Source organism: Columba livia, chromosome 4, assembly GCF_036013475.1.
Source record: "Columba livia isolate bColLiv1 breed racing homer chromosome 4, bColLiv1.pat.W.v2, whole genome shotgun sequence".
Taxonomy (NCBI): Eukaryota; Metazoa; Chordata; class Aves; order Columbiformes; family Columbidae; genus Columba; species Columba livia.
In genome coordinates, this window is record NC_088605.1 from 66110332 (window position 1) to 66137530 (window position 27199).

Sequence of the window (27199 nt, forward strand, 5' to 3'; positions counted from 1 at the left end):
CGGCCCCGGCACACGCTGCTGCTCGCTGGCTGTTCCGCACGGTTCCAGTCCCCGGCGGTACCTCCCGCGGCGGCCGTTACTCTCCCACACGGCCATAAAAAACAAATGTCACGGTGTCTCAGCCGGCCTGGCCTGAGAGACGCCACGCACCCGGTCCCTGAGGGGCCGGGGAAGCGGGAACCCACCCGGCTCTGCCCAGACTCATTTTTAACCCAGCCGCCCTCCGCCCGGCGTGAGCCGCCGCCCGCGCCCCCGTACCTGCCTCCACGGCGTCGACGACGCCCAGCACCAGTGGCCCGCCCTCGGCGGGGCGAGCCCGCGGGGAGCCGCCGCTGCCGCCGCCGCCCGGGGCCGCACGCCCCTTGCTCTTCCTCCTGGAGCCGGCAGACATGCTGCCCGCCGGCCGCTGCTGAGAGCTTCCGGGGCAGAGGCCGGCACCGCCCCGCTGGCGGCCGGTTCCCCCCGCTGCTGGGCTGCGCGGCCATGGTCCGGCTGTGGCGGGCGCGGGGCTGGGCGGCTCTGTCGGGGCTGCGGGCGCGGCCGGACAGGTTCGGGGGGGTGAGCGTGGACCTGGCCGAGCTGCGCCGTCCCCTCCGCGTGGAGCGGGCCGCCTTCGGGCGGTGGCTGCGGGGCAAGTGCCGGGTCCCCGGGGCCGCAGGGTGGGCCGGGTGGGGGTTCCCGGGGCGCCTGGGCCCATGAGTGACCGGCCCTCGGCCGCCTCAGCTGGACGGCGCGGCGGTCGCTGCCCTCCCCACAACCGCGGGCTGGCGGCGGAGGGACGTTCCCTCCCGTCACATTGTCACATAAGAGCCACCTGTCCCTGTGTGAACACCCAACCCAGCCGCCTGAAATGCCGAGCTGGCCGCACCCCCCCACCCCCCCAGTCATATCTCACACCGATGGTCACTTGGCCCTGTGGTAAATGAGGTAAAAATACGGATTTTCAGGCATAGATCCCAGTGCTTGTGCACAACAGGGTTTAAAAGCAGAAGGAGAAAGGGCGAGGGGCACCCAGAGGGTCCTAGTGGGCCGGTGTCCCCACGGGTGACCCTGCCTTGCTCTGGGCAGAGGCGCTGGCCCGCTGGCGGCACGAAGGCCGCGTCGCCGTGTGGCTGCGTGTCCCCATCCTGCAGAGCGGGCTGGCGGCGGCGGCCGCCGCGCAGGGCTTCGCCTTCCACCACGCGGAGCCGGGATCGTCCACCTTGACGCTGTGGCTGGGAGAAGGGCCCAGCCGGCTGCCGGGGTTCGCCACCCACCAGCTGGGAGTCGCAGGTTAGTTACAAAATAAAGAGTGGTTGCGTCCAAGAAATGGCTTTTAAACGCTTAGGAGCAGGTTCGGCAGGGAACGGACTGCACCTCTGCCCAGGCAGTGTGTGGAAACCTGCTCGCTGTTTGGGGAACTTCTCAAAGTGAAGCATCACGGATGCACCTGTGCAGCCGCGCGTGTTGCTAAACAGGCCGATAGAGAAGTTTCTCAAATTACTCCAGTTTGAGAAAATGGTTGACAACAGCTCAGGGAGAAGAAAATGTGGTCCCAAAGCATTAGAGTTTAACTCATGGATATTGTTATTAATCATCTAGCATCATTAAGCATCCAGCGCAGGGCAACAAAGATGATGAAGGGAGTGGAACATCTCCCTTAGGAGGAAAGGCTGAGGGAGCTGGGGCTCTTTAGCTTGGAGGAGACTGAGGGGTGACCTCATTAATGTTTATAAATATGTAAAGGGTGAGTGTCACAAGGATGGAGCCAGGCTCTTCTTGGTCACAACCAATGATAGGACAAGGGGCAATGGGTTCAAACTGGAACACAAGAGGTTCCACTTAAATTTGAGAAGAAACTTCTTCTCCGTGAGGGTGACAGACACTGGAACAGGCTGCCCAGGGGGTTGTGGAGTCTCCTTCTCTGGAGACATTCAAAACCCGCCTGGACACCTTCCTGTGTAACCTCATCTGGGTGTTCCTGCTCCATGGGGGGATTGGACTGGATGAGCTTTTGAGGTCCCTTCTAATCCCTGACATTCCGTGATTCTGTGATCTTTTTGAGAAACATCTCTTGGCTTTCAGTTTGCAGGTGGGAGGGGTAGGATTTCAAGGTTCAAGTGGTTCAATTTTAAAAATAAAAAAGTAACTACAAACAACTCAGAAAAAAAAAAACCAAACACTTCTTTGCTTCCTGTCCTTATTGTAGATGCTTAAAATACATGCATCTGCTTAAACTATGGTCAGGGTAAGGTCTGTAAATGGGGCAAACTTGGAGCAAGGGGGATTGTTCAGGAGCCAGCTCAACTTTTAGCCCAAATGACAAGGGTCCAAACCTGCTTTTGGCTGTGCCTGGAAATCTGCAACCCAAACATATTTTACAAACAAACATCTGGACACCATACTCTTACCCATCTAGACCTCCCACAACCACAGCTGGAAAGGAGTTGCTCTGAAATCTGAGGAAATTCCCAAGGAACTAGATAAGACAATTTCCCATTTATTTTATACAGCACAGTACAGGGAACTGAGCCAAAAATACACTCAGATTCACCAAATGTGAATGTTTTTGCCCCCTCTCAGCAGCCTTCCACAGATATGCAGCTATCTTTCCCGTTACTCAGTGATGGTTTGGACCCCTTGCGTGCTGGTAAAGGCTGTAACAGTCACAGCAGAGGGACCGTGGATCTCTGCTGTTAGGAGCTTGACTTGCTTCTTTGTGGCTTGCAAAGGCTGTGTGGGGCATTAATTCTCCACCAGGTGGCTTTAAGACTCCTAAGTAGCCCTTTGAGAAATCTGGCTAGATTGGAGTCATAAGAGCTGGGTTATTCTGTGTAGCAAGAGGTCAGGTGAAAGGAAACTTTGGAAAAGTAAAGCCTTCAAATACAAAAAAGCGCTACTGCTGCCATCGGCAGTGGGAGTTCGTGTCACAAAGCCAGCAGAGGGCAGCGTGCAAGCTGCAGAGAGGCTTGGATCGCTTCAATGGACATGTTAGAGCATGTTTTCCCGAGGTTCGAAAACCTCACTGTTAAAATATGTGGCATTAAACTCGAGCAAGATAGTGCGTTCTCCTACCGAAAGCACCCTGTTACTCCTTATGGGTAAAACTTGCATGTTTGAGAAAACATGACTAACTGAAAGGGGATTTTTCTGAAGTAGGTTTTGCATAGCTGAAAGTGCTGTTTCAAATAAAATCATGTGATGGATGTGTTGTGACCCTGATGGTTATCAGGAAGAATGTAATATAGGAAAAATCATAACTTTGAAAATTGTTTCAAATAAACATTTGAAAATATGAAAAACGCACTTTCAAAGCATAATCTGCTGATGTGCTTTGAGATAAACACTTTGCACACTGCAAACCTTTGAGGAAAGAAAAAGAGTTTCATACATGGGTTATATGGATTTTATGATTTATTGCACAGATTTAAAAATTGCACAACATGTTATGTATATGTCCTTTGCTACCAGTTTTCAAACCTGTACATTTTTATTCATGAATAGAGTTTCTTTAGTAGAGGGAAAGACTTAAGGAAGGCGTTTGGGCAGGTGAAACAAATTTCTGTGTGTGACTTAATGACTGCAATTTTTTCCTTTCTCTGTTCCACTCACTCTTGGTGGAACTTGGACGCATTCAGAGAATATATTAAGCAGTGTAGATACCACCTTGTATACGTTTATTCCATTATCTTTCTACTTCAGGAGGGAGAGCCTGGGTAGGGGAAGGGCTTTATTCTAATTTTATTGAAATATTATCTAGCTACGTACATTTACATTGTGTGTATATCTCCAACCCGTGGTGTTTTTATTTCCTGCACCAAAAAAAAAGTGTATTTTAGAAAGTTTCTGCAGTAAAGAGGAGCAAATTTGCTGATGAGAGTGTTCATGTCAAAGCCAGTTGGTTAATTACAGTACTTAGTCCCTTGAGCATCCTGAAAATAAAGAGCAAAGCCGCTAAGCATGGTTTGCTGGCCCGCAGGAGGGCAGCACAGGGAGCAGGCGGCAGGTAGCCAGCCGGCATTGCCAGGTAGCCCGGCAGCTGGGTTGTGGCTGTCTGGAGTTTCCCACAGGGTTTGGCATCACCCAGCCGAGCGATGACAAAGGTGTGAATAAGCGAGGTCAGGGCATCCTTTGCCAGGCTGGATCAGAGTCGCCAAGCAGAGAGTAGCAAACGTTACTCATTGGGCTTGGCCATCATTGTTTAGAAGTAGTGGAATATGTGATGTATCTTCCAGCTGACTTACTGCATCCGTTTGTAGGCGGCAGGACTTTCCAAATATGTAAAGGTCCAAAAAAAGCTTCTGGTGTGTAAAATGATTAAAATGTTTTTGAAAAGCATTTCCAAAATTCTCGGCTCTTAGGAGGAAGTGGTCTGCCAGCCAGAAAGTGACGGATTTGTAAATATGCCACATAACAATGGCGTGGGAAGACAAGTTGAGGAAGGAAAGTAAAATGAGATGAAGAAAAGTAAAAGTCATCCTCTTCCACCTCCTGTGCAGCATAATCCTTGCAGTGTGGCTGTTATTTTCATTGCTTCCTAATCTAGTTGCTGAAACAAAGTCACTGGAGTGAAAGAGAGAGGGGTCTCCATACACACCCGTGATCACCAGCCTTGGCCAGTCGTGTTACTTACAGAACTGTGTAAAACGAGCAGCTGCATAAACGTCAAACTGCGCAGGAAGATGGAGTTTGACAGGTTATGGCGGCCCAGGGCACAGCAGTTCCAAAAAGCAGTTTTACAAAGCAGTATCTGTTCCTGCCTGCTGGTGTCTACAATGGAGGCTGTCATGTGCACTCACTACATGAATGACAAGTGCTTCTCAGCCCTGAATATCCTCTCATACATCTTGTATCAGTCATAAATAAAACAGGTAGAGGGAAGATATTTTTCCCCTCCATTACTCATTGTTTGGAGTTGTCTGAGGGATTTTTTTTTTATTAATTTTCTTAGCTATTTCCCAAAAGAGAACATTCAAAACAAAGCAATGTTGTAATAGCAATTATTTGGTTAGGCTGCAAGTGTAAACCTTTCCAGAAAGTCATCCTGGCACTGGATGATTTACAGCTCCAGGTACCACATTTGTAGCAGGAGTGAGAGCTTTAAAAACCACAGTCAGAGCCTGCAACCAAACTCCCATCTCACTGATAGTAACCAGGTGTGGCCCAGCAAGCCTCAGCAGTGGGGCTCCTGAGTTACACTTGGGAAAATGGGACCAGACAGCAAATCCCATTAGTGCTTTTTTCTTCTTGCTTAGGATTTAGGTACCACCTAGCAAAGATTCTGGACATCTCACAGGGAATTTCACTGCCAAAAATTCACAGGCATTGATTTCTGGAGGAACAGAGGAGAGAACACATTCTTTCTGTTTGATTCAAATTGCAGTTTCCATTCTTCAGAAGTCCTCCTTGGTCTCAGCAAGCCACTTGGCTGAAGAATGGCTTTTCTAGAAAATAACCCCTGTAATCACAGCAGGAATCGAACTTGCTCTTGCTTTCCTTTTGTTCCTTCCTTTCATCGTTGGAGTACTTGAACATGGACACTGCTAAGTAGTTACAGGAGGAATGAAATTGTAAAGTCACAAGCCACAGGGAGGCAGATGTGTGACTACCCTCTTAAAGCACGTCCTTTCACGTATCTTGAAGGAAGACTGGTATTTCATCTTTTAAATATTCCTCCTACACGTAAGTCTGCCGTGTATTATTAAAAAACAGAGGATGTTTTGAGCTGGACTCTCATTCCTTAATAATTCCCTTCTGTGGAAATACTTCCCCGTAGCATTTTCAATGTGTATATCATCACAGATCTGTCCATATACTCTTCCTCCTGCTGTAAAATGATATAAGCATTTTTTTATCATTAACTACTAATTTAAAACCCATGCATGACTGATGTGGAAAAGAGCCTGGTAAGTTGCACCACTGTACTCATTCTGCTCACCACAGTGCACAACTTGAAAATCTTAGAAAATGCCTGTTGTAAAGAGAACACATTTTTAAACTATGACCAATGAGTGTGACATAATGATTAAACATGAAAGCACTTGGGTTTCAAAAGTAGGAAAACGTGCAGTCCATGGGAGAGAGTCATGGGCTGAGCTTGAGGACACAAAGAAAAGCTGAACTTTTCAATCATACATCCTGAAACATGCTTTTTACTCAGGTGGAAGTGTCCCTTTTCCATGTGGAAGCAATGCTTTTGAATTGCTCACAATTTAACTCAGGTTACTCTGCAGTTCCTGTCATGAGTTGTTAGCTGGGTAGCACAGTATGAGTTTATAGATAGTCAGCCAGTTGAACATTATTAGTACAGTCAGTCCATTGAGCCCTAAACCTTGTATGTTATTAACAGAAAACACTCAGATTTTCACTACAGCAGGCAGGGAGTTTGTCATTAATTTCACTGGAGAAAGGTTCTTGCCCATTGTGGCTACTCAGCCAGAGTCACTGGCAACATTTCTGTGTTTTGAGCAAGATCACAGACGCGTCTGCTGAAGCACACAGCTTTGCTGCATTCTTTGGATCTTGATCTTGCATTCTTTACTTCTGATAATAACGCAAGTCAATTATTCTTTTAATTTCTTGTCTAATCTGGAACTTAAATGTGGGAGGTATTAATCTTGGTACTGCTAGCTTTGAATTTTTATACAGGATTCTTAACCATTTTTCATATTTTATTACATAGTAGTTTTCCACCGACAAAAGCACTTTCTGCAGTTCATCCAGACAATTCTTCCTAACTACAAACTGAGTGTCAGCACGGGTTTGTCATTCTTTATCAAAACATGTTAACTTTCCATTGTTAAGATTTAATGCGGTCATCTAACACTTAATCTTTTTCAATATTGTCTGTCTACTAGGTGCTGTTTTAGATGAAAGCACTGGAAAGGTGTTGGTCGTACAAGACAGAAACAGGGTAAGTTTGTTACAGCATTACAAAACAGAGAAGTTCATTTAGATAAGCCTACTCTGTAGTAGAAAACAAAGATATTTGTATTTTCATTCCAGCCCAAAATTGTGATAAAGTTACTTCCTTTCAGTAATGTCTTGGCAGCCATCTATCAACAGATTGCTGTCTTGCATTTGAAGAAAAAAAATAATATAGAATGCAAAGATCAAAAGCTTTGTTGTTAATTATAACTGGTGATTGAATCAGCAGAATTAAGTATCCGTTCTGCTTTGAGTTTTCCCTTTTCTCCTGTAACTGACCCAGGAGCCCCTGATCTTGTGTTTGGATCCACACAGACCTCTGGAAAATCCTCACGGCTCACAGCAGCTTTTGGGAGAAGGATTCTGATTGTGGTTTCAAAAATTTCAGCCATATTTGTGGCTTTAAATAAGCAACAACATGGTTTGCCATGACCTGGAGACCACCTTTGTAAAGCAGGTGTAAAGATCATTAATTTCTCACAAGCTTAAGTGACCTTACTACTAATACTAAGCAAGCCAAACCAGAGAGTGTTAGCGTGGCGATGGTGGGTCGTGTGATGTGGCTTGAGGTAACCGAGCATCCATCATGGGTAGTGCCTTCCAGCCTCTGTCAGGATAACCGAGGTTTTAATACAGCAAGGGCAGAAATGTCATCATCCCAGTAAAAAACACAAGGTAAAATAACAACCTAAACATACAGTACTGCTTAGCATAAGACAGTCTAAAATACAAAAGCACTTCCCAGCAGCCCTGCCTTTTCTGCTTTTAAAAGAGCCTCTAAAAATGTAATAAAGTATTTCAGATGGGAGACATTAAAAATAACTGCAGCACATACACTCCAGTCATATATCTCAAGAGGGATATTGCCAGCTTCCCTGGGTATCTTCTTCTGGATGACTGGCATTTTCATTGGAGGATCCAGAAATACCCATAATAAACCAGCTCATCAGCAGTTGCCTATGCTGTTCCATTTCAAATATACTTAGCTTCTGTTATGCTTTCATTTGCAAATTTAATAAAAGTGTCTGTAGTGAGATTAACTGCAGTTTTACCATGGAAACAATCAGATTTTATATACAGTAACTTATGTTTGCATGATTTTCATTTTATATATTTAAAACCAAGCCAGAATCTCAGTGGCTACATTTTTCTGTCTCTCCTGGAACAGCTACTAAGAGATTCATTGTCAGGACCCAGACTAACCATCACTGAAGTTCATCGGTAACTACAACACAGCTAATGAACATCCATGAAGGATGCTTTCATAGGCAGGTTCAGTCATACAACAGGCTCAATTTCTAACATGAGTTCAGAAGAAGAAAAACACCCTGTTCTCGCTTCCTGTAAGCAATTTTATATTTTTACTTACTGTAAAGTGAAATTCTCCAAGGTCTTCTCTATAGCAGGACCATCCGGCTTACATTCAGTAATTACTAATTAAAGCAAAAATCCAGCATGCAAGCTATAGGCTCCAGAAGAGGTTCCAGTTCTAAAGACTCTCCAGGAACAGAACAGCACAGAGGAAACTTCACAAATGCTACTTTCATTGTTCCTTTTATGCACACAAATTACAAAACTGCGTGCTTACCTTTTAGTAAATATTTTTAACAGTCTGCAGAGTAAAACTGGAAACCGCACATTCTGCATATGTAGAAGGAAACAGTAGTTTCTTAACTAGGCCCAGGAGGCTTCAGGTTTCACTCAACGCTGTGGTTCTGTTCAGGCTCATCCGCACCATTTTAAGTGCAGATATCTCTATCCAGTTTGACAGAGGCATCAGCTGCTCTATTCCGGTTCTAGGTGCAATTCCATACTCACCAGACACGACCTCCTTGGCTGCTGGCCCCAAAGCAGGAGAGGGCCAGCCTGGTGCCCCTTCTCCCTCCAGTTCATTCTGAAAAGCGGGATGGGTATATTCCAGGTCAACTATTTCAGGTTATCTTTCCAGAACAAAGCTGACACTTGGCATGGTGAGCAAGGAAAGTAAAAGGAAAAAAGTGATTGTTTCTGTATTCCCCCTTTTACAGCTTTCTTATGGAGTGGATAAATTAAGCATAAAAGCTAAGTGTATGAACACCCATCCATTTCTTGTGCAGTGAGCAAATAAAAGATCTCAGTGCAAGCAACTGGCTCAGACAGTTGTTTCCCAATGTCAGTTCCAGCACTCCTTTCCCTTCTCATTCCCCCCCCAAAATGAACAATTTCCCTGAAACAGTGACTTTTAATAGAAATTATGTTCTGAAAGCTTAAAAATAATTAAGCAGCTAGTGGAATTTTAAGAGCCGTTTCGATTTAATCATGAAAGGACAATTCCACAGCACACAAAGAAAGACTTCCAGGAACTGAAAGCAAATCTGAAAGCCAATGGATAAATACATGTATTTTCCATCTGCACTATTTTTAATCTATTAAATTTCTATCCAAGCCCTTTAAGCATGCCCAGAAAAAAACATTTTCCAATGTAGTTGGTGGGGTTTCAAATCACTGGAAAGCGTACAGCTTCCCTCTCTATGCTCCATGTGCCAGAGAGTACATTTTTACAGCGTGAATTCCTGTTTGAAGGTTAACTTCTTCCTACATAAACTTTCAATAAGGCAAGAAATAACAAGTACACAGATACAAAGCGTACAAATCTTTGTGCCTTTGCAAGAGGTGTAGGAACTGGGACTCCTTTACCAGTATCAACAACAGCACCAAGTCTGCACTTCACGTTCTAAGTACTGAACTTTATTGCAATTCAATAAATGTTTCTCTACATAAATCACACACAAGGCCTCAGTTTTCATAGTCCATAAAAACAAACAGGTTACACTAAATGGTTATTACAGACACACAAAGTCATCTTAAAGCCAGTGCAGTATAGAACAGTACTACAATCATAATAACTGTTTGTAAGATTAAATATATATACATTTATTAAAAGCCAAAACCATGGAAGTGGAATACATTAGTGATTAAATATAAGATTATATATTCTGTAGCAGCTTTTTTAATATTCAACTGCTCTAGTTATCTAGCAGCAATGTTGTCTATTGACTCTTAGCTTGTTTCTTCAATCAGTAGATGTTTGGTTCCAATATTTTGTACAGACTGTAGGTATCTGTGACCATCACATCAGCAAGAAGTTCCTACTTAGAGCCTTACTGATGTTTGTGAGAGTAATTAAAATACTGCAACTTCAACAGGAAAAAAAAGAGTCACGTGTTAATTGTCTCCTTCATATTAGAGAGTACAAAACAGACTGCATGCTTCATTAATGTTGTTTTCCTTCAATACAGACTATAAATGCATGGAAATTTCCAGGAGGGCTGTCTAATCCAGGCGAAGACATTGGTAAGTCCTCGGATACCAGGTCAGACGTCAACAGAATTGTAAGACTCACATCGCTCCTGTGACTAATCACTGCTTTGAATTAGTGGTGAACAGATGAAGTGACATGATCCTATGACCGTAATGGTAATGAGGTGACATTATGTTGCGGGCAGAGCGGCTTTGTATTTGTAACATTTACCCTTTTCCACAATTTTTCTTAAACAAATGCTTGAAGCCAGCTTGTTTTTTGTAGGCTTGTTTGATATGCTGTAATATGAGCTGAAAGCACAGAGGATTAAGGTAATCAGTGTATAACCCAAATAACACTGAAACAAGCAGCTCTGAGCTTCACTGGAATCCAGGGCAGTGAGCTCAATGATGGACTGAGCAAAACTTTCCAACTCTCCATTTTTACGTACAAAACTAAAATAAATACACTTGCTTCCTCCCACCCTTGTCCATTTGATTTGTTTAGACTAAGCTGGTGGGCACAGGACCAGCGTCAAGTGCAGCGCCCGAGTCTTGCGGGCACCTACTTCGATAAACACAAGGCACTTCTGTGTTAAAAAACAATGCAGACTTGAGGAAACCCATCAATTGTACCCAGCGTAGCCCAGCCAACAATGAATACTGCTGTGGTTCTGTTCAAAGGTGAATGAACAAGGGTGTTTATGAACAGATGGGAAACGGCGCTTTTTCTTCTCCTAGTATCTCACCCCTTAAAATTACAATCCATAGACTGGTTAATTCTTAAGTTACATTGCAGTTATTAGGTATGTCTTAGTTTCAAAGGTTAATTCGCTCATGTTAATTTAGCCCCACGTCAGTATTCGGATATGAATATCCTCTTCCAATAAGTATTGCAGGACTCAGATGTTGCCCAGAGCAAAGCGGCAGCTCTGGCAAACTGGGTGCTGAGCCTAGGTTTCCCGAATCTGTTTCACACCTTAGAAATAGCTCTACATTACCTTAGCAGTCTTCCTACAACAACGTGTGGAAGGCTTGTATTCCAGTTCATTATTTCAATACATGGAGATATTGTCTAGTTAGTGGGATATGGTCGAGTTGTAGTTAAAACAGGACTCATGAGTTAAAAAAAATAAGTCTTTTCATCAAACACGGTGACAGAAATCAAACTTATTTGCTTGACGGTGCACATACAGGTAACATAGTGAAATGGATTAATGTTTTCCAAAATTCCCAAACACCCTGTTTGTCTAGCCAGGCCCCATTTCACAGGGCAGGCCGTGGATCTAGGCCAGGAGATACCAGAGGGATTTTTGTACTAAGGGAAAAGAACGACCAGCACTGGCCACAGCTTCCCCAGAGAAATCCTGTGACTCAGTCAGCCAGTGGCCATCCCTCAAATAATGGGCGAGGTTATGGCCAGAGCCTGATGTAGGTACAGAGAAAGAAATGGGAGGAAACAAGTCTCTTACAGCTCCCCTCCTGCCACTACTGAACTATCTCATAACAAAAGTTATGATTCTCTGCATCATATCTTAATATTACAAGAAGACAGAAATTAGTGAAGCACAAAATATAACAGAACTTAGTTTTACTTTTTTATCCTTACATCAAACATTAAAAACTCAGTCATTCAAGGGAAGAAATTTCTGATTACAATTACAAATTGCAATTACAATGCTTGAAGACCCTGTGATTATATGAAGTGACAAGATACATGACCGCCTACTTTAATGAGTACAGACTGACTTGCACAAGTCATATGAGTAGTTTCATAACGCAGATTAAGCAAAGTGCACACATTTTTGTATCTGAATATTTCTGAAACTCAAGCCCTAGTGTTTCTTCTACTTTGTCATTATACCTTTAAATATATATATATACACATTTTAATCAAAGGGAAACAGAAAAAGGCAGTTTATGAAGCAAAATTTAAATGAAATCTGTAATTATTTCATTTTTCTTACCGTAGCCTGCCTCAGCATTCCTTACCATCTCAGTTGCTTACCTTCTTTGATCACTTTTGTGTAATACAGCCCCTTGTCTAATAATAAAACCACTTGCCACAGGGAGTTTGCTTCACAACCGCTCTTTTAAACCAGAGGACTGCGGGGCCCTCTCTGGGCAGCCTAAAGCGCCATCTCTCCAAGGTCACTAATGGTAAATTAGTATCTTCCCCCTTGTACTTTTTCCCCATGTGCAGTAGCCTTCTAACTAATTAATACTATAACCTAAAGTCACAGACATAAATGTTCTGCAGGCACCAGGCACTGGCGGGTGTCCAGGCCCACAAAGACCTCTACTTACTTGGTGTAAACTTTACACAGGTCGTTCCATTGCAAGATGGGAGTTGAGCTAAGGCAGAGGTATGTGCGGGGTCAGAGCCATTAATCCATTAATATATAGTCGTTTGGCCTCTTCTGGATAACTAATTTTATTCATGTATTGCTAGCCACTGCCTGTCCTCAAATTCTTTTCAAAAATTTGAAACTACCTCTAAAATGTCTGTTTTGTTCCCCCCTGACACGTCCAGACGCAGGCTTCCAGAGGAAGGTGAAATCCACACGGTCTTGTAAAATATCTTTTGCTTTTGGAAGTAAGCCAACACACTGATTTCTAACTGAAAGTGAACTACCTGAAGCAGATAACACTGCAAAACAATATGTATTTACCACTCAAGACACAACTACGAGTTTCACTAGATTTGTAAGAAACCTAGTGTTTTATCTGCCAGTAGTTACCCTCAAGAAAACAGGATTTGAACGGACTACAGTGAAAACTGCAGAATTTGGGGAAATAAGTGAAATATCAAAAAAATCTCATTTGAGCTCTTTTAAGTTATTATTCAAGAGCAAAACCTTTGCTGTTGAAGAATACTGGATAGATGGGTAACTCTGGCTTTAATTGCAGGACACAGGCTCTCTAGACCCTTGAAGTTACAGCTCCTTTTGTGACAGGGAATTTAACACGTCGCTTTGGTTGGCGGACACAAAATGTACATGTGCCGCATGTGTTCTGTGTTCTTCAAACAGCAGTTTTACCCATGTTGTTAACACCTCGTGGCAAAGGGCAATGAAGCCAAGCGATTTGATGAGTGATCTGACAAGCACACAGGTGCTGAGCTGCACAGGGTCTGGCCCTGAAATGGCACAGAGGCAAGGAGAGAGACAGGGACTAAGATTCGAGGGACTGAAAAGTGGGTGCGATGCCTTCTTGGATTAAGAGAACAGTGGAGCTGGCAGCCACCAGATTGTCCATTTCAAAGCCACACCCTGTACAGTATTATCAAAAGTTTCTGACTTTCATAATTTTGTAGGATACACAAGGAAGCCACGTAGCAATTAGTTTTGTTCATGGACCAAAAAAATTAGCTTATCCTTGTGGTGAAATAAGCAGGCTTACATTCTGGAAAGGTTATGAAGCAGAACAGAGAACGCCTTGAACTAGAAATTTTCTGTGATCAAAAGATTTAAAGTGTTAAGCTATCACATGGACTGTAAGGATTGCTCTTTTCACCTAGGAGACACAGCAGTTCGAGAGGTTTTTGAAGAGACTGGCATCAAGTCAGAGTTCAAGTCCATCCTAAGCATCAGACAGCAACACAAACACCCTGGGGCCTTTGGGCAGTCGGATATGTACATCATCTGTCGCCTGCAGCCCTCCTCCTTCAACATCAGCTTCTGCCAGCAGGAGTGTCTGAGGTGTGAGTGGATGGACCTCCAGGAGCTTGCCCGCACCAAACACGCTACTCCCATCACCAGCAACGTCGCTAAACTCTTGCTTTACGGGTACCGGGAAGGGTTTGATAAGATTGATATAACCATGAGACAGTTTCCAGCTGTTTATACAGGCCTGTTCTACAAACTATACCACAGGGAGCTGCCCGAGTCCTATAACAATATTACATGATAGCAATAAATTTCACATTTCATTATAATAATAATTTAGGAGCATTGTAGCATTATTTAGACCGTATGAAAGTTATCCATGGACATTTTTTTAGGTAATTATTAGAAAGTAATTATTTACTCTATTCTCTAATATGCTATAGAGATATAAATTATTTCAAAAGGTAAATATTCCTGTAAGTGTGCATCAGATTTGTTTTCCTTTACTCTGTAAAGCAAACATAAGGTAAATAAAATATCTCTACATAGATATCTAGCAGGAAACAGAAGTGTTACTGATCCTGTAAATACGTTTCTCCCAAGTAATTTTACCTCCACACACACTGGCACAATAGGTTTAAAGAGCAATATAAAGACAGTATGAAACATTCATGTTTTAATGTTTTATCTGCACAAGTAGTTAATATCAGCAAATAACTGCTTGTATTTTTGCTACTTTGGAGAGGAATAGGAAACTCAACCTCTCTAGTGTAGTGTGGCGTATATACTCGGAACCTGCCAGGGCGATCAGCTTTTAGCAGACATGGGAAGAAAAAGGATAGCTTTCTGTCCAGGTCCAGTTTTTGGTCCAGGTTTGTACTGTCCAGTTCTTTTCAGTGCCACATACCAATCAGAGTACTTCCGTGATCGGTAAGTGTTGTAGTTATTAGATTCCAAACGCTCAAAAAAGAAACATTCTTCTGTTGCACATTTCTAAAAGGGAAAGAGAAAAGCATTATTGACATTCCATCGCGACAAATCAATTCTTCAGATTCCTCGGACTAACTTATCAAGAAGCCAAGTTAGCAGTACATTTGGTTTTAAGGAATTCACGTTAAATGTTTCATGTTTGAAGAAAGCTACAGGTCATTACAATATTGTTAAAAACACCTACAAGAAGAAGAGTTTTTAACTATGATTCATTTATTGTCTTTAACACACACCAAGCAGATTCTAAGTTGCTTTCACTACGTAACTCTTTTTCTGATCTGAAATTCAGTCAAACCATTAAGTGAAGAACCCTGTGCCTTGGCACTTGATGGGAGATCTCAACTTCCACGCTCAGCAGTTTTGCCATGGCATCCTAGGTTATAATTTGACCAAAAAGAAAAGCAGGATGTAATAGAACAGCGAGTATTTCCCTCACCTTCCTCAAAGCAACCTTTTAGCAATTAGATAAATAGTATGGGACAGCTGCAGCCTTTGCCTATTCTTTTCTAATTGTGAGGTAAGGCCACTACAGATCTGTATTTACACCCCTGTGAAACAATGGCAAGCCTGCATCTGCTCAGGATTTTTTGAAATCCAAAACTTCTAAAATAATTTTAAGAAAAGAGGAGACCTGGCAAACAGGTTTATACCGCATAGAAATAAAGCATATTTGGTTAGTGTTTAGAAGGACATCTATGGAATTACTCTGTTTAAGGAAGTATGTCTTCAAAACCTGCTCCCCCTCCCCTGGATTAGCGTGCCTTCACACCTACAAAAGAAGGTGGTTCTTCACTTGACAGGTAACAATTGAACTGTGCAGCTCCTTACCATGGGAAGTTATCATTTCCCCGACTTACATGGATTCAAGTCACTCTTGGATAAGTTCATGGAAAAGAAATTCACTGAGATTTACTGAACATGTAGAAACTGTTCTTGGCTGAGAGGTCCCCAAAGCTGAATTCATTTGGGGGCTGGGAGACCATTACAGGGCATTACTACATATGTCTTCTCTTACACTCCACATTTGGTCACCAGAGGGAAGATACTCAACTGCATACACAGCCCTCCAAAGGTACGCCCGCCATTAATGAATGAGCGGGATGCGCTTTCCTCGGCACAGCTTTGCATACAGAAGAAGCCACTGCTCCCTCGGGATGGGAAGCACTCTTCATTTTCAAATGATGCCATTCATAGCAGTGAGATCAGGTAAGGTCGGTATTATCTATTGCAAGATTTTAACCCACAAATGTCCTAGATAGTTATTATTGCCTGGAGCGCTTAAACCTGAGCTCATTTAACTGTGACTAGTATTTATAGCTGTTCGTAGTCAACAGAAAACAGGAAAGTTTATTCACTTCCCATAATCCCCCACTAACAAACCACGTGGTTCGTCTGTATTGACAATGTAAGAGGACATAGAAACAGCTACAAATAAGATCTCAATCTATAGGAAGAGGATCGCTATCTGTATTTAACTGCATTTATCCCAAGGTACAAATGCCTTTCAATGAACATTAGTGCTCTCATAGCAGTAACAGTGACAAACTTGCCTGCAGAACCTACGCTTTAAGCAAGAGAAATGATTTTCTCAAATACAAAGATGGCTGCAGTTCAACACCGCAGGAACTTGATGGAGGGTGGAGGGGATGGCGCTTTCTTTTCTTATACACTGTCTGTCAGTCCATCAGTTCAGTTGCACTCATTTACCCAGAAAGGTTTGGGGAACGCTGGAGGAGCAGCAAAGCTATTCACTCAAAAGCAAGCAAGTAAAATCCAGGAGAGGAAACTGGGAACATGAGGAAATTCCCAAATGAGCAGGCTACTCTCTGTTACAATTTTCTGTTAACATTCATGAACATATGAAATACCCAACTGGAACTAAAAAGTGAGCTTGGAACAACTAGGCTTCCTATGGTTGCATGAAAACAGACGAGGAGAATAACTCCTCATATATGCCAAGGATCTGTAGCTACAAGCAATTAAGTCATTAAAATGTAGTCTGGAATAAAGTGATCTGTCTCCAAACATATGTCTCCAAATATAAGTTTTTTTCCTCCTCTTCAACCATTTTCAGATATGAATTTTGGTTTCTAAGGAAAAGAACTTCCAAGAAAAAATGCATACGCAATTTTTCATGTCTATAACTAATATTTTTACATTTCAAATAGAAATCACATTAACAATTTTCGCATGATTTGTATTTTAAATAATCTTCAAGATAAATTGTGTTTTAATGCCTTTCATTCTAGCAATGTGAAACAGATGCATTAATCATCTCAAGCCACAGATCCAAGCCTGAAATGAATCCTAGCAGCCTTAAGAGAGCACAGAAACTGTGTAAAGAAAAGAAGCATTTAAGAACAAAAATACACTTTAAGCAGAGTTTAGGCAAGTTCAGTCCAAATGCCCACGCTGGCAGTCCTGGCAGAGCCCATCGCAGCCGGCTCACCCCTCCCCTCCGCCAGCGCCGCCACCACTCAGTGCTTTGTCCGCGGCCGAGCAAGAGCTCCATCCCACAGAACTCCAAGAGACTAAATAAAACCACCGAGCGCACGAGTTCTCATCATTAGCAGTCGTGGCTGCGCTTGTGCCACACGCAGCGTGTCTGCTGTGAGCTCAGCGGAGCCGAACCGTACCGACCGCCGAAATCCGCAGGGTGACCCACCCGCGGCAGAGTAAATGATTGAAAGAGGCAGCAAATTCTGCGACAACGTTTTTCCTCCCTTATTCGCACGGCCAAACGCCACCCATGATTCGCTTTCAGTGCAAACTGTATCTTCCTTAACACCACGTCATGTTAATTAAATAGTTTTGACATTTTGGACTCAGATTAGGAATAAAAATTCCTCAAGTTTGTTCATTCTTAAAACCAACAGCAGAGGGTTAACCTGTATCTACCGCACTGCATGAAGTATGACCCAGGAAAGGTGAGCATCATTTTTAGCCTTTTCCAACTCCAAAAAGGCCAGGAAATAAAGGTTATTCCCACAAATATTACTGTACCACAATTTTAATCTATAACATTAAAAGAAAATAATTTTCCTCAAGTCATGTCCTTCAGTCTGGCAAGACGTGTCCGGTCATAGTGAAACCACAGAGGCATGACAGGTGCAGTGAGCAGGTCATACCCTTACAAGTCAATCAAAATCAAAATTCTTTCTCTTACTGGAAATTTTGAGAAATTTCTTCTTGAAATAATAAAAAATGTTTAATCCCATAAAGATTTCATTATTATAATTAAATGAAACTGCAAAGTCAAAATGAAATATAGTAGTGAAACGTTGCAATTTTTCCATTTCTGCACAAATATTTTTAGTTAAAGCAGCATTTTCCAAGGGGAGGTCTTGATTAACTGCATTAATAACCAGCCATTTCCTCCAGTGACTGAACTGGTCAAGATTACCTCCCCCCACAACTGAGTCCGTTAGTAAACGGCATGAAACTGCTCAACTACCAGCTGTATCATCCAGCTTTCAAGACAAGAATGGGATCCAGCGCACCACCACGCAGCCACCAACGTAAAGCAGTGATATGGCTATGCAATAAACCGTTTTGCAGCCCAACTCCGAACAAACCATGAAAACACGCCTCAACAAAGTAATCACAAAAACATCCAACCAGATGAAAAATGAGCCTGAATGATAATTTGCAAAAGTAATTTTGAAGATGTTAGCAAGGACACTAAATAAATTGATCCTTGACACTAAAAGTAATAAAAAAGAAGAAACAAAAGAGATGTTAAGAAGTGTTTACCTAAGAACAGGAAGCCTACTCAAAACTGTAACTGATTGCTAGGTATTAAAAAGAAAACAGGTGTTTCACACAGTGCTCGGAAACCTGGCTCATGGCACAAAGCAACACGCAAGTACAGGTAAGAGAGCCTGCAATAACAAAAAGTGCCCAATGTATCTGGGACAGGGAATAAACTCTGTAAACTGATGTTTGAGTTAGTGGGCAACTGTGCAACACCAAAGAGAATTTTTATCTCAGTATCCAAAAAAAAAAACAGATACTTAAAGATTGGAGTATTGGTAGTTACGCAATAAATCCACAATGGGCCAAGGCACAGGAACACCAAACTGAACAGGGAGGGAACATGGGTTTAGGCTCATACACAGGAGACCCAGAATGTGACCCGATGAAGGGAAAAAACGTTGAGGAGACCATGACCAGCGGTTTCACCACAGAAATTTGTGAAGCCTTCACAACGTTTAAGATTCTTCACTCCAGGAACAAATTTGCCTCTAACATGTTCTCTTCATTGGAAAGCATGCTACTTAAAATTACTGATGAAATAGCAGAGAAGAGCACCTGACTGACTAGCAGATTAGAGAACTAAATAGGTGTTTAGAAATTAAAGTTCCAGAATATCTTAAAAGAAATAACCAAAGGTTTCAGCCGATATGAATTCATGTGCACTGACGAGATCCCTTCACCACAAAGATTTCCAGCACATGCTGTTAAGAAGCTCTCGCTGAAATACAACACTGCTCTAACTGAATAAGAAATGTGGGCAATAGGGACAGTTTCGTGAGCGCGTTTGTAGGCAGAAAACAGCAGAGGCACCACTGGCCACAAACTGAAGTCACCGTACAGAAATGCTCAGAGAAAAAACATTGCCTGTGCTTCAGAAAATGACTGTGAAATTGCAGAAGTATTCATTAGGCTGGCTGAAGACCAAAAATCTTAAGAGTAGACAGGTTTCACCTATGAATAGCAAAAATTAATAGCTATAGGAAACAGTGTTGGCAGCAGACATGATTCAAGTAATACTGTTTTCCAGAAACAAAGCAAAACAAATGTTTTCTAAATGTTCCAACAAGAAGCACGAAGTGACCCAACTTGACCAGATTTGAGAGAGTAATTCCAAGTGAACAGCAGAGAGTCTCCTTACATCGCCTTACAGGAGCTAAGCTGATAAAAACCACTGCATATAGCTGCAAGAGAAGCATATTCTATGCAAAGGACACAACGGAAATTCACCATGCAACAACAGGTTGGAAATCCCAAATATAAATGCACCTGGGTGTTTCTAACTTTACCAACAGTCCTGACTGCCCTATTTTGACCATTCACTGCTGCTCAGGGTAAGAAGGGCAATTTGAACGGGAAGGCAAATGCCAGCACGCCAGCACCACAGGAAATTCCCAATTATCCTTAATTCAAGAATAGCACAGTGGACGACTACTCACATTTTCTTCAACTGAGCTGTCACACGATATCCAAGTAAATAAAGCTGTAACTTGAAACAGGTTCTTTAACTGTATTCACAGGCATAAACAAAATCGCTTCCTGGAGGCAGAGACTTGCCGTGCTGGGGCACCACACCAGGGCTCCCTGCTCACCTATGAAACTGCTGAAGCGTTTCGTTTGCCTTCAGCCTAATTTCACTTTGGCAGAGGCAGAACTGAGGGGAATCAGAAGTAACTTTGCAGCCTTTCACAGGGCTCTTTCATTAGCTGTGGCTCAGCTGGGGTCACAGATCCACTTTATTATTTAACACCTGTTACGGGTGGGGAGTTGCACAGAAGCTGAATGGGGCTGTGTTCAAGATACCGAAGCATCAGGGCTTATTTCAAACTAAAATTCTAGTAGGAAGCCCTACAGTGGTATTTCACAAGTGTTGAAGGTTTCTCTGCACTGAAGGTTGTAAATATGGAGATTTACAGTATCTGTGTCTCATAAGCAAAATGAGACTGCAGCTCTTAAAGCAAAATTTATAATCTAGCTCGAGGAGACCTTTCAGTTCTCAGAGTCTGCTAAACATATTGGCTTTGAAACACTGTTAAAAATTGCATTGATACTAGTAAAATTCATGGAGCTTAAACTAAAACCAGTCCCATGAGAGACCAGTTTACCCACATTTAATAGCTTCTTAAAAATTTTATCATCACATTTTCAAAAAGCTTTTCTTGACAGTTTTCTAGCTTAGAAGTCTACATGACCAAAATCCTAATTCTCTACAAAGAGGAATATGAAAAAACAATATATACAGATTACTATCAAAAACATACAAGTCAAAATTTTAAAAAGTTTGCTTTACTTCCTATTTTAAAAGGGTCTTTACAATCACTTCATGAGAGAATAAATGAAAGAGGAGAATACTCATGGGGGAAAAAAAGGGAGAGACTTTATCCTTCATTTGTTCCTATGATTTCCTTCTATATACGATCACTACAATATTTCTTTCTCAGGCTGTTTTAGTTAAATTCTGCAGCTTCTAAGCAGGGGCAGAGATATCCATCTCGTCATTGTTCAATTAACTGACAAAAGCTTTGTGGAGCTAATTGCTCCCTGATAAATCACATACAGAGAAGTTGAGTAAGTCCTGCTGGAGCAGAAACTGCTCAATACAGAGCGAGGAGAGTACCCACCAATACAGATACACACATAGAGAACACACACTAAGAACTGCTGCTTACCAAGGCCAGCAATCTGCCATCCTCCTTCATAGCCAGAAAGCGATTTGCACTGACACCTTTGATTGACACCACTCCTCTTTCTTCCGCTTGAAGTTGCAGTTTGACTGCGAACAAAAGACAAACAAACAAACAAAGGCAAAAGTAAATTTTCACTGCCGTTGTGGTATTTCAGCACTTGACTGCAAAGCTTCAAACCTAAAACCTGAGAAAGCCTGAGCTTCGGCTTGCAGTGAACATAGTAACCTTTCAACCTTTAGCTTTCTGATCCCATTTTTCATCAAATAAAATACTTCTTGCAAAGCAAGTAGCCACTGGCAACAAGCACAAGTTATTCTTCTATGTTCATCTCACATAAAAGCAATTTAAAACCCTTAAAATGCCTTAAAGGACCACTAACAGCATAGTTGACTGCTCATAGAAAACGGGAATTTTTCACGGCAATTTTCTTAAGGAGATATTTCTCAATGTTCATAGAGCAGCGTCAGGCACTGATGCGATTCTATACAGCTACATTGTCAGCGAGGCAGGAGTCCGGACTATTATAAAGATCATTCAAGACCACATCACTGAGGGAACTCACTCAATGTTCTATAAGTTCCCAAAAGTATCAATTAGTTTACACCATACATCCAACAAGTGGTTAGAACGAACACACCAAACTGCAAAAGTAGATGAGGATAGCCAAGACACAAGAAATGGTGTTACGGAAATCAGCAACATGAAAAGTGGGTTTATTTTCACCAAGTATTTAAATAAATGAACAGTCATGGTTGTTTGAAAATCTGTAAGGTCATATCACATAGCTTTTTGCTACTGCCTGTGAATTAACACAAAGTCTGATTTTTCTAGCCACAAAGCAAACCCAGGAGTTTACACTAAAACACAAATGTTCTCCCTCTGCCTGCAGCTTGTTTCAAGCTATAAATATAAAGTAAAAGTGGTCCTAAATCCAGAAGAGCTGTTTGCTTTTTTTCTTCCCTGATTGTTCACATCCTTGCATTCAGAATGACAAATAAATCAAGCCTTTAAGTGGTTAAAACAGCAGAGCCAGGATGTTGCACCTACGCTGCATTTTGGTGCAACCTTAACAGGAACATCTGTGACATTGCCCCTCAAAGTTCAGGTTTTCCAAGCACTATCTACACAAAACAAGGAATACTACATTACAATAAAAAAAACATAGAAAAGTCCATCAGACATCTTCTACGTGACTTAAGTATTTATGGCTCAAAAGAAATCTAAACACTGTGTTGGAACTGACATTTTTCTGGAGGACAGGAAAAGGGAACAAATTACATGTTGTCCTAAACCTCACACAAGATCCTGTTCTACTGCCACTGTTTTTACATCACCTCCCCCCGAAAACCTATCATTGATTATTTAAAACATCGCTTAAAGAAGGGGAAAAGATCCATACAGCAACTAAAACAAGTTCTTAGGACTGCGTGGCTTGACATGTGGTCCTTCCCTTCCCAGCAAACATGCGCCCATTCCCCGCAGCTCCGTCCCACGGAGCCAGCTTGCACGGGCAGTATGATTCCATCCGATTTCTGCTAAAAACACACACCACCATTTCTGTAACAGTAGAACACAAGAAACTGGATCTCCGCAATCCCCCGGTTTGCCTCTGTTGTGGATGGCCATCACTTCCAGCAAAACCCACACCCTCAAACCCCCTCACTCACGGAACAGCAGTGAGAAGCCAGCGCAGAGGAGCATGAGCTTTCTGTGCCACACTGGGCTTCCATCCGCAGCTCCACAAAAGAGCAATTGTATTCTGTAACAGGAAGCAAGATCATTGCAACACAGGCATCAAAAATGAGGAATAGCTGAGAAACAGCTTCTCACCTTCTTGGGATGTATAAAGACAAAGAAGACTTGGACACAGAACTGCAGCAGCTAAAGAAGAAACAAGCAGCGTGTCGCAAGCTGGTACTGGTTATGAGTCCATCAGGTGTCGGAACAAAGGATGTGACTCATCTGGTGCGAGACTATCTGTGTTTCCAAACATGAAACAGGCTGCAACTTCTCCCTTCTTACACATGAATCCCAGAAATTATTTTGGGAATTAGTTAAAAACATTTTCTCTTTGAACACTCTATACAGAGAACTCACCATGGCAAAAGCCCAGCTAGAGGAACCAACAGCTACGCCCCATTTGTTCAGAAGGACTCAGCCAGGGACTCGCATCCGTTTGTGTTTGCCCATTTCTTTCTTTGAAGGGCTGATGTGAGACAGCAACCCCTGTTCACCCACACACCCGGTTCTGTACAGTGAGGCTGGTTTCGCAGCTTAGTGGGCAAAACCTGATGGGCAGCACTGAGACGCATCACCTCAGACACAAGCTTCCTTCACCTACCTGCTTTTGCAGAGTATATTGTTTTTTTCTATTTAAAGTATTAAAAAGCTTGATCTTTCAAGCAACCAGAATAAATGCTTGAAGTGATCACAAATTTGGGGGTGGGAGCAGCTCTTGAGATCCAGAGGGGTGTTGCTGCTTATTTGGCTCTTAGCTTGCAGGGAGAAAGAGATTTCTGCAATTCAAATGAAAACTTTATTGGTTTACTTCTATTCCTCCTAAACACAGGACTGAAGAAACTCCAACAATATCAGGAACAGGAGATCTTTAGGATAATTGCCACAAACCCTTTTTTAAGTATTAAAATTATTTAATCTGATTTTTCCCTAGATAGAGACAGATATCAGTACGAGTTGCTAGTAAATCCAGTAATCTGTATACACAACTGAAGCTGTATTAATACAAATGCTCCACTCTAAAGAAGATAAAATGGTTTCTTACGAATTATGTGCCTGTTGCCATTTTGCACAAAGGAAAAAAAAGCCTCTCTCATAATTCACTAATAACCCCTGACTTCCAAGGAATACAGAAACCTCTGTAGTCATAAAAAGTTGAGCGAGATGTTTAATTTCATCCCAGGATGAAGTATGCAAAATGCAGCCCTCCCTGAGTTACTAAGCCAAAATCAGACTTGCAAACAGCTTCAAAAACCTTCAGTGCAACTCCTTGGCCTCTGGGGAAGCAAGAATGCAGAGAAGTGCTCTGGGCAGGGACTGGGGGAAATGGACTTTTGAGATGTGCCCAAGTATACCGCACATTAACAAGAAACAGCTGTGTAAAATATCTGAAAAGTAATATTAATTACTGCAGTACGGACTTATTATGCTTCGTGACTTTCTCCTGACAAAAAAAGCATACCAGCTCCTACGGCGTCATCCAGGGCCAGAAGTTCAGGTTCTGTAAAAATAAACTTTTAATACAGGTTTTTAAGGCCTGTAAAAATATTTGTATAGTTTGGAGAAGCTTGTGAAAAGTGTTACTTTATTTTTTTTTTGTTTTTAATAAAAGGCATTTTCCTGCAGAGTTTGAAAAGCACTTCAATACTGAAAGCCCCAAAAGCAACAATCGGCTTCACTGGTTTTTCCTCTCTAACTCAAAAAACACATGAATAAGCAAAGCCAAAATAGTAACATTAAGTTTTGCAAGTTTCAGAGTTATCTCATTACTTTATTAATGCAAGGTCATTATTTGCCACAGTGTTATGTTGATGTGGAGATGCCAAAATATAACACAGCCTTGCTAATCAAACACATTTTGACAACGCAATCATCACCAGAAGCAACAGTTTTAGGTTTAAGCTCAATGCAACTCAGTGCGATCAATTTTAAGAGAAATGTAACACTTGACACTGATGATCCCTATCTTTTGTAGCCTTGAGGTCACTGATAGCAACAGTTCAGACACAGGCCATCATCTTCGATCTATTTGTAACATTTGTCTTCAGCATACTTGTACCTCAAAACCAGATCCATAAAAAGCTTGTATTCCAAAAAAGTAGCACGGATTGTTATGAAACAGCTAATCAACAGAGGGCCAAAAAGGCAGGTTTTCCCAGTTTTTCTGGCAGCTTTTGGGAGGCCCCCTCCGGCCCGGCAGTTCGGCATTTCACCGTTCACGTTCGCAGCACGCCCCGTCATTTGTGGTGGGCGCCAAGCGCAAGGCTGTGGTTGATGCCTGCTGGTTTTGTGACAGCAGAGAACTCGGCACGCTGAGCAAACATCTTGAGCACTGAGGCCAAGTCATCACAAAGTTATGAAATAAAAAATGTCGTATCCCAGTTATAACCCGTGCGAGCTTTATGCACTGACAACTAAAAAGGACTTGCTAAATTTACTACTACTAAGGCTTTCTTTTGTATTTCTTCTGACCAAGCTGAAGTATGATCATCTTCACTTTTACTACCAAGAAAGAAGAAATGAAGGGCAAGATACACAATTTTTATTTCATGCCAGGGTAGAAACTCCGAGGAATAAGGATAAAGTGGTATCTTTGGGAAGATATTAAAAGGTTTAGAAAATATTAATGAAATAAAGACAAAGTTAAGCACTTAACTATAATTCAGGAGATGGATTTAAAACCTTTGTCTGACACAACTTCTAATACCGTAAGATAGGATTATAGAAGTATCCTAAATAAAACTCTCCTTTGAGCCATTTCCTTGTTCCTGTGTTCAGCACAATTACAAATCTTCTACCTGAGTCAATTAACAAAACGCAATTGATGGATATAACACGGTCTATAATACTATATTAAAGATTTCCCCAGAGAAAAGATACCAAGCCCAGAAGAAGATACTGTACCGCCCTCTCACAAGCTGTACAGTTAAAAGCACAAAACCAGATGTGGCATCATAAGGTGGAAAGAGAACAAGCCAGATAAAGACAAAACTCTCAAACCAAGATTAAATTCATTGATAGATATTTACAGCTTTTGAGACAGAAAGCATTAAGCAAATTTTTAATCAGAAGGTCGTTGTCTAAAAGGCATCTGGCTGAAATGCAAGAAATGCTGATGAAAGTTCCAATTAGAGGGAAAAGAAACACAATATCTGAAAGACACGATGAGCAAATCTCTCTTTGCTCGCGCTGCCTACGAAACCAGGAGATCCTATCACACTCGTCTCCTTGGAAGCACATTTTCCAGTTCCTCTGTGCCGTAATAAACACGGGAGTAAGGTACCACTAGCCGTGCCCCAGCCCTTTCCCAGTTAACTCACACAGCAGCAGCGTACAAATATACAAACCAGAAAAATTTAACTATGGGTCCAAAGTTGGGGTTTTTTTTAAGTCACTCAGTTAACAATGAGTTTTTCTCAAATTTTGCAAAAGGATTCCCATACCAAAAAACTCACAAGCTGTCATCCTCTTGAACTGCAAAATGCTTTCCACAGGCAGACGGTGTCCAAATCCCGTCTCCAGCTGCTGAGGGCGGTGCATCCCATTACCAGAGCACAGCAATTCTGCATCTGACAGCAGCCAAGCTAAAAGCTCACTGAGCCCCAGCTCTTCCACCAGGATCCGCAGCAACCGCTGCGCCTCAGCGCAGCACTCGCAACACAGAATATCAATGCTTTGTCCATTTTTTTTCCACAGCAATTCCCTGAAAGGTAGGTGAACCATAGCTGAGCCAAAATAAAAGAGGACTTAATCCTGTAAAAAATGTGACCGTGTTCATTTTTGACAGGACATTTTATTAGGCGCTGTGACTGGGAGAAAAAACATGAAAAAGGAGTCCTGACTTAGCACCCAGTTGTTGAACATTGTTAGAGGTATCATTAAAGACTGTTACACATATACAGCCTTCTAAAGCCATAAGGGTAATCTAATACTCAGAATTTCCAGTATTTCTTTTACAGTCATAAATCTTCTCACTTATAATACCGTCTACATCTCTATATGGCAGATTATCCAAAGAGCTACTTTTACCTAAGGAGAATACCATTAACTAGGAAAACACATCACTTTGGATGTAGTTTGAGTAAAACTACTATGCCTCCCAGTACTATAAAACGGGATAGAGGGGAGACACTTTTTCTTCACAATTCACAGAGGCTGAGTTAAGAATACATACTCGCTAATGCTTTGGCTGAAGAACAATTCAAGCCACAGCCTAATCTGAATTTCCACTGAGACCAG

At 42.1% G+C, this 27199-nt stretch overlaps 3 protein-coding genes across 6 annotated transcripts in view; 1 reads left to right on the forward strand and 2 right to left on the reverse strand.

The window, feature by feature from the left end:
* The window catches only part of AFG2A (AFG2 AAA ATPase homolog A), a 225742-nt gene extending 224945 nt beyond the window's left edge, over positions 1 to 797 (reverse strand). For 2 of the 4 annotated variants that reach the window (XM_065062123.1, XM_065062122.1), the window contains exon 1: positions 259 to 797. In XM_065062123.1, coding sequence (XP_064918195.1) covers positions 259 to 697 — 439 coding nt within the window. In that variant the 5' untranslated portion in view covers positions 698 to 797. The remainder of the gene's footprint in view (positions 1 to 258) is intronic. The other 2 variants (XM_065062121.1, XM_065062125.1) reach the window with 2 other exon arrangements.
* NUDT6 (nudix hydrolase 6) lies at positions 696 to 14343 on the forward strand. Its single transcript, XM_065062952.1, has 5 exons — positions 696 to 902; positions 1026 to 1272; positions 6837 to 6892; positions 10185 to 10239; positions 13706 to 14343. The coding sequence occupies exons 1-5, from the start codon at positions 696 to 698 to the stop codon at positions 14092 to 14094; spliced, it is 954 nt and encodes a 317-aa protein (XP_064919024.1). The 3' UTR covers positions 14095 to 14343.
* The window catches only part of FGF2 (fibroblast growth factor 2), a 34388-nt gene continuing 16800 nt past the window's right edge, over positions 9612 to 27199 (reverse strand). The window contains exons 2-3 of the mRNA XM_065062129.1: positions 21206 to 21309; positions 9612 to 14786 (exon numbers count right to left, since the gene is read on the reverse strand). Coding sequence (XP_064918201.1) covers positions 14601 to 14786; positions 21206 to 21309 — 290 coding nt within the window. The 3' untranslated portion in view covers positions 9612 to 14600. The remainder of the gene's footprint in view (positions 14787 to 21205; positions 21310 to 27199) is intronic.

Bases quoted from the DNA above. Each gene is read 5' to 3' on its own strand.
- NUDT6 (XM_065062952.1), top strand. From the start codon at position 696: ATGAGTGACCGGCCCTCGGCCGCCTCAGCTGGACGGCGCGGCGGTCGC. The intron at 903-1,025 runs GTCACTTGGCCC...AGAGGGTCCTAG, and splicing joins AGTCATATCTCACACCGATG to TGGGCCGGTGTCCCCACGGG. The intron at 6,893-10,184 runs GTAAGTTTGTTA...CCTTCAATACAG, and splicing joins TCGTACAAGACAGAAACAGG to ACTATAAATGCATGGAAATT.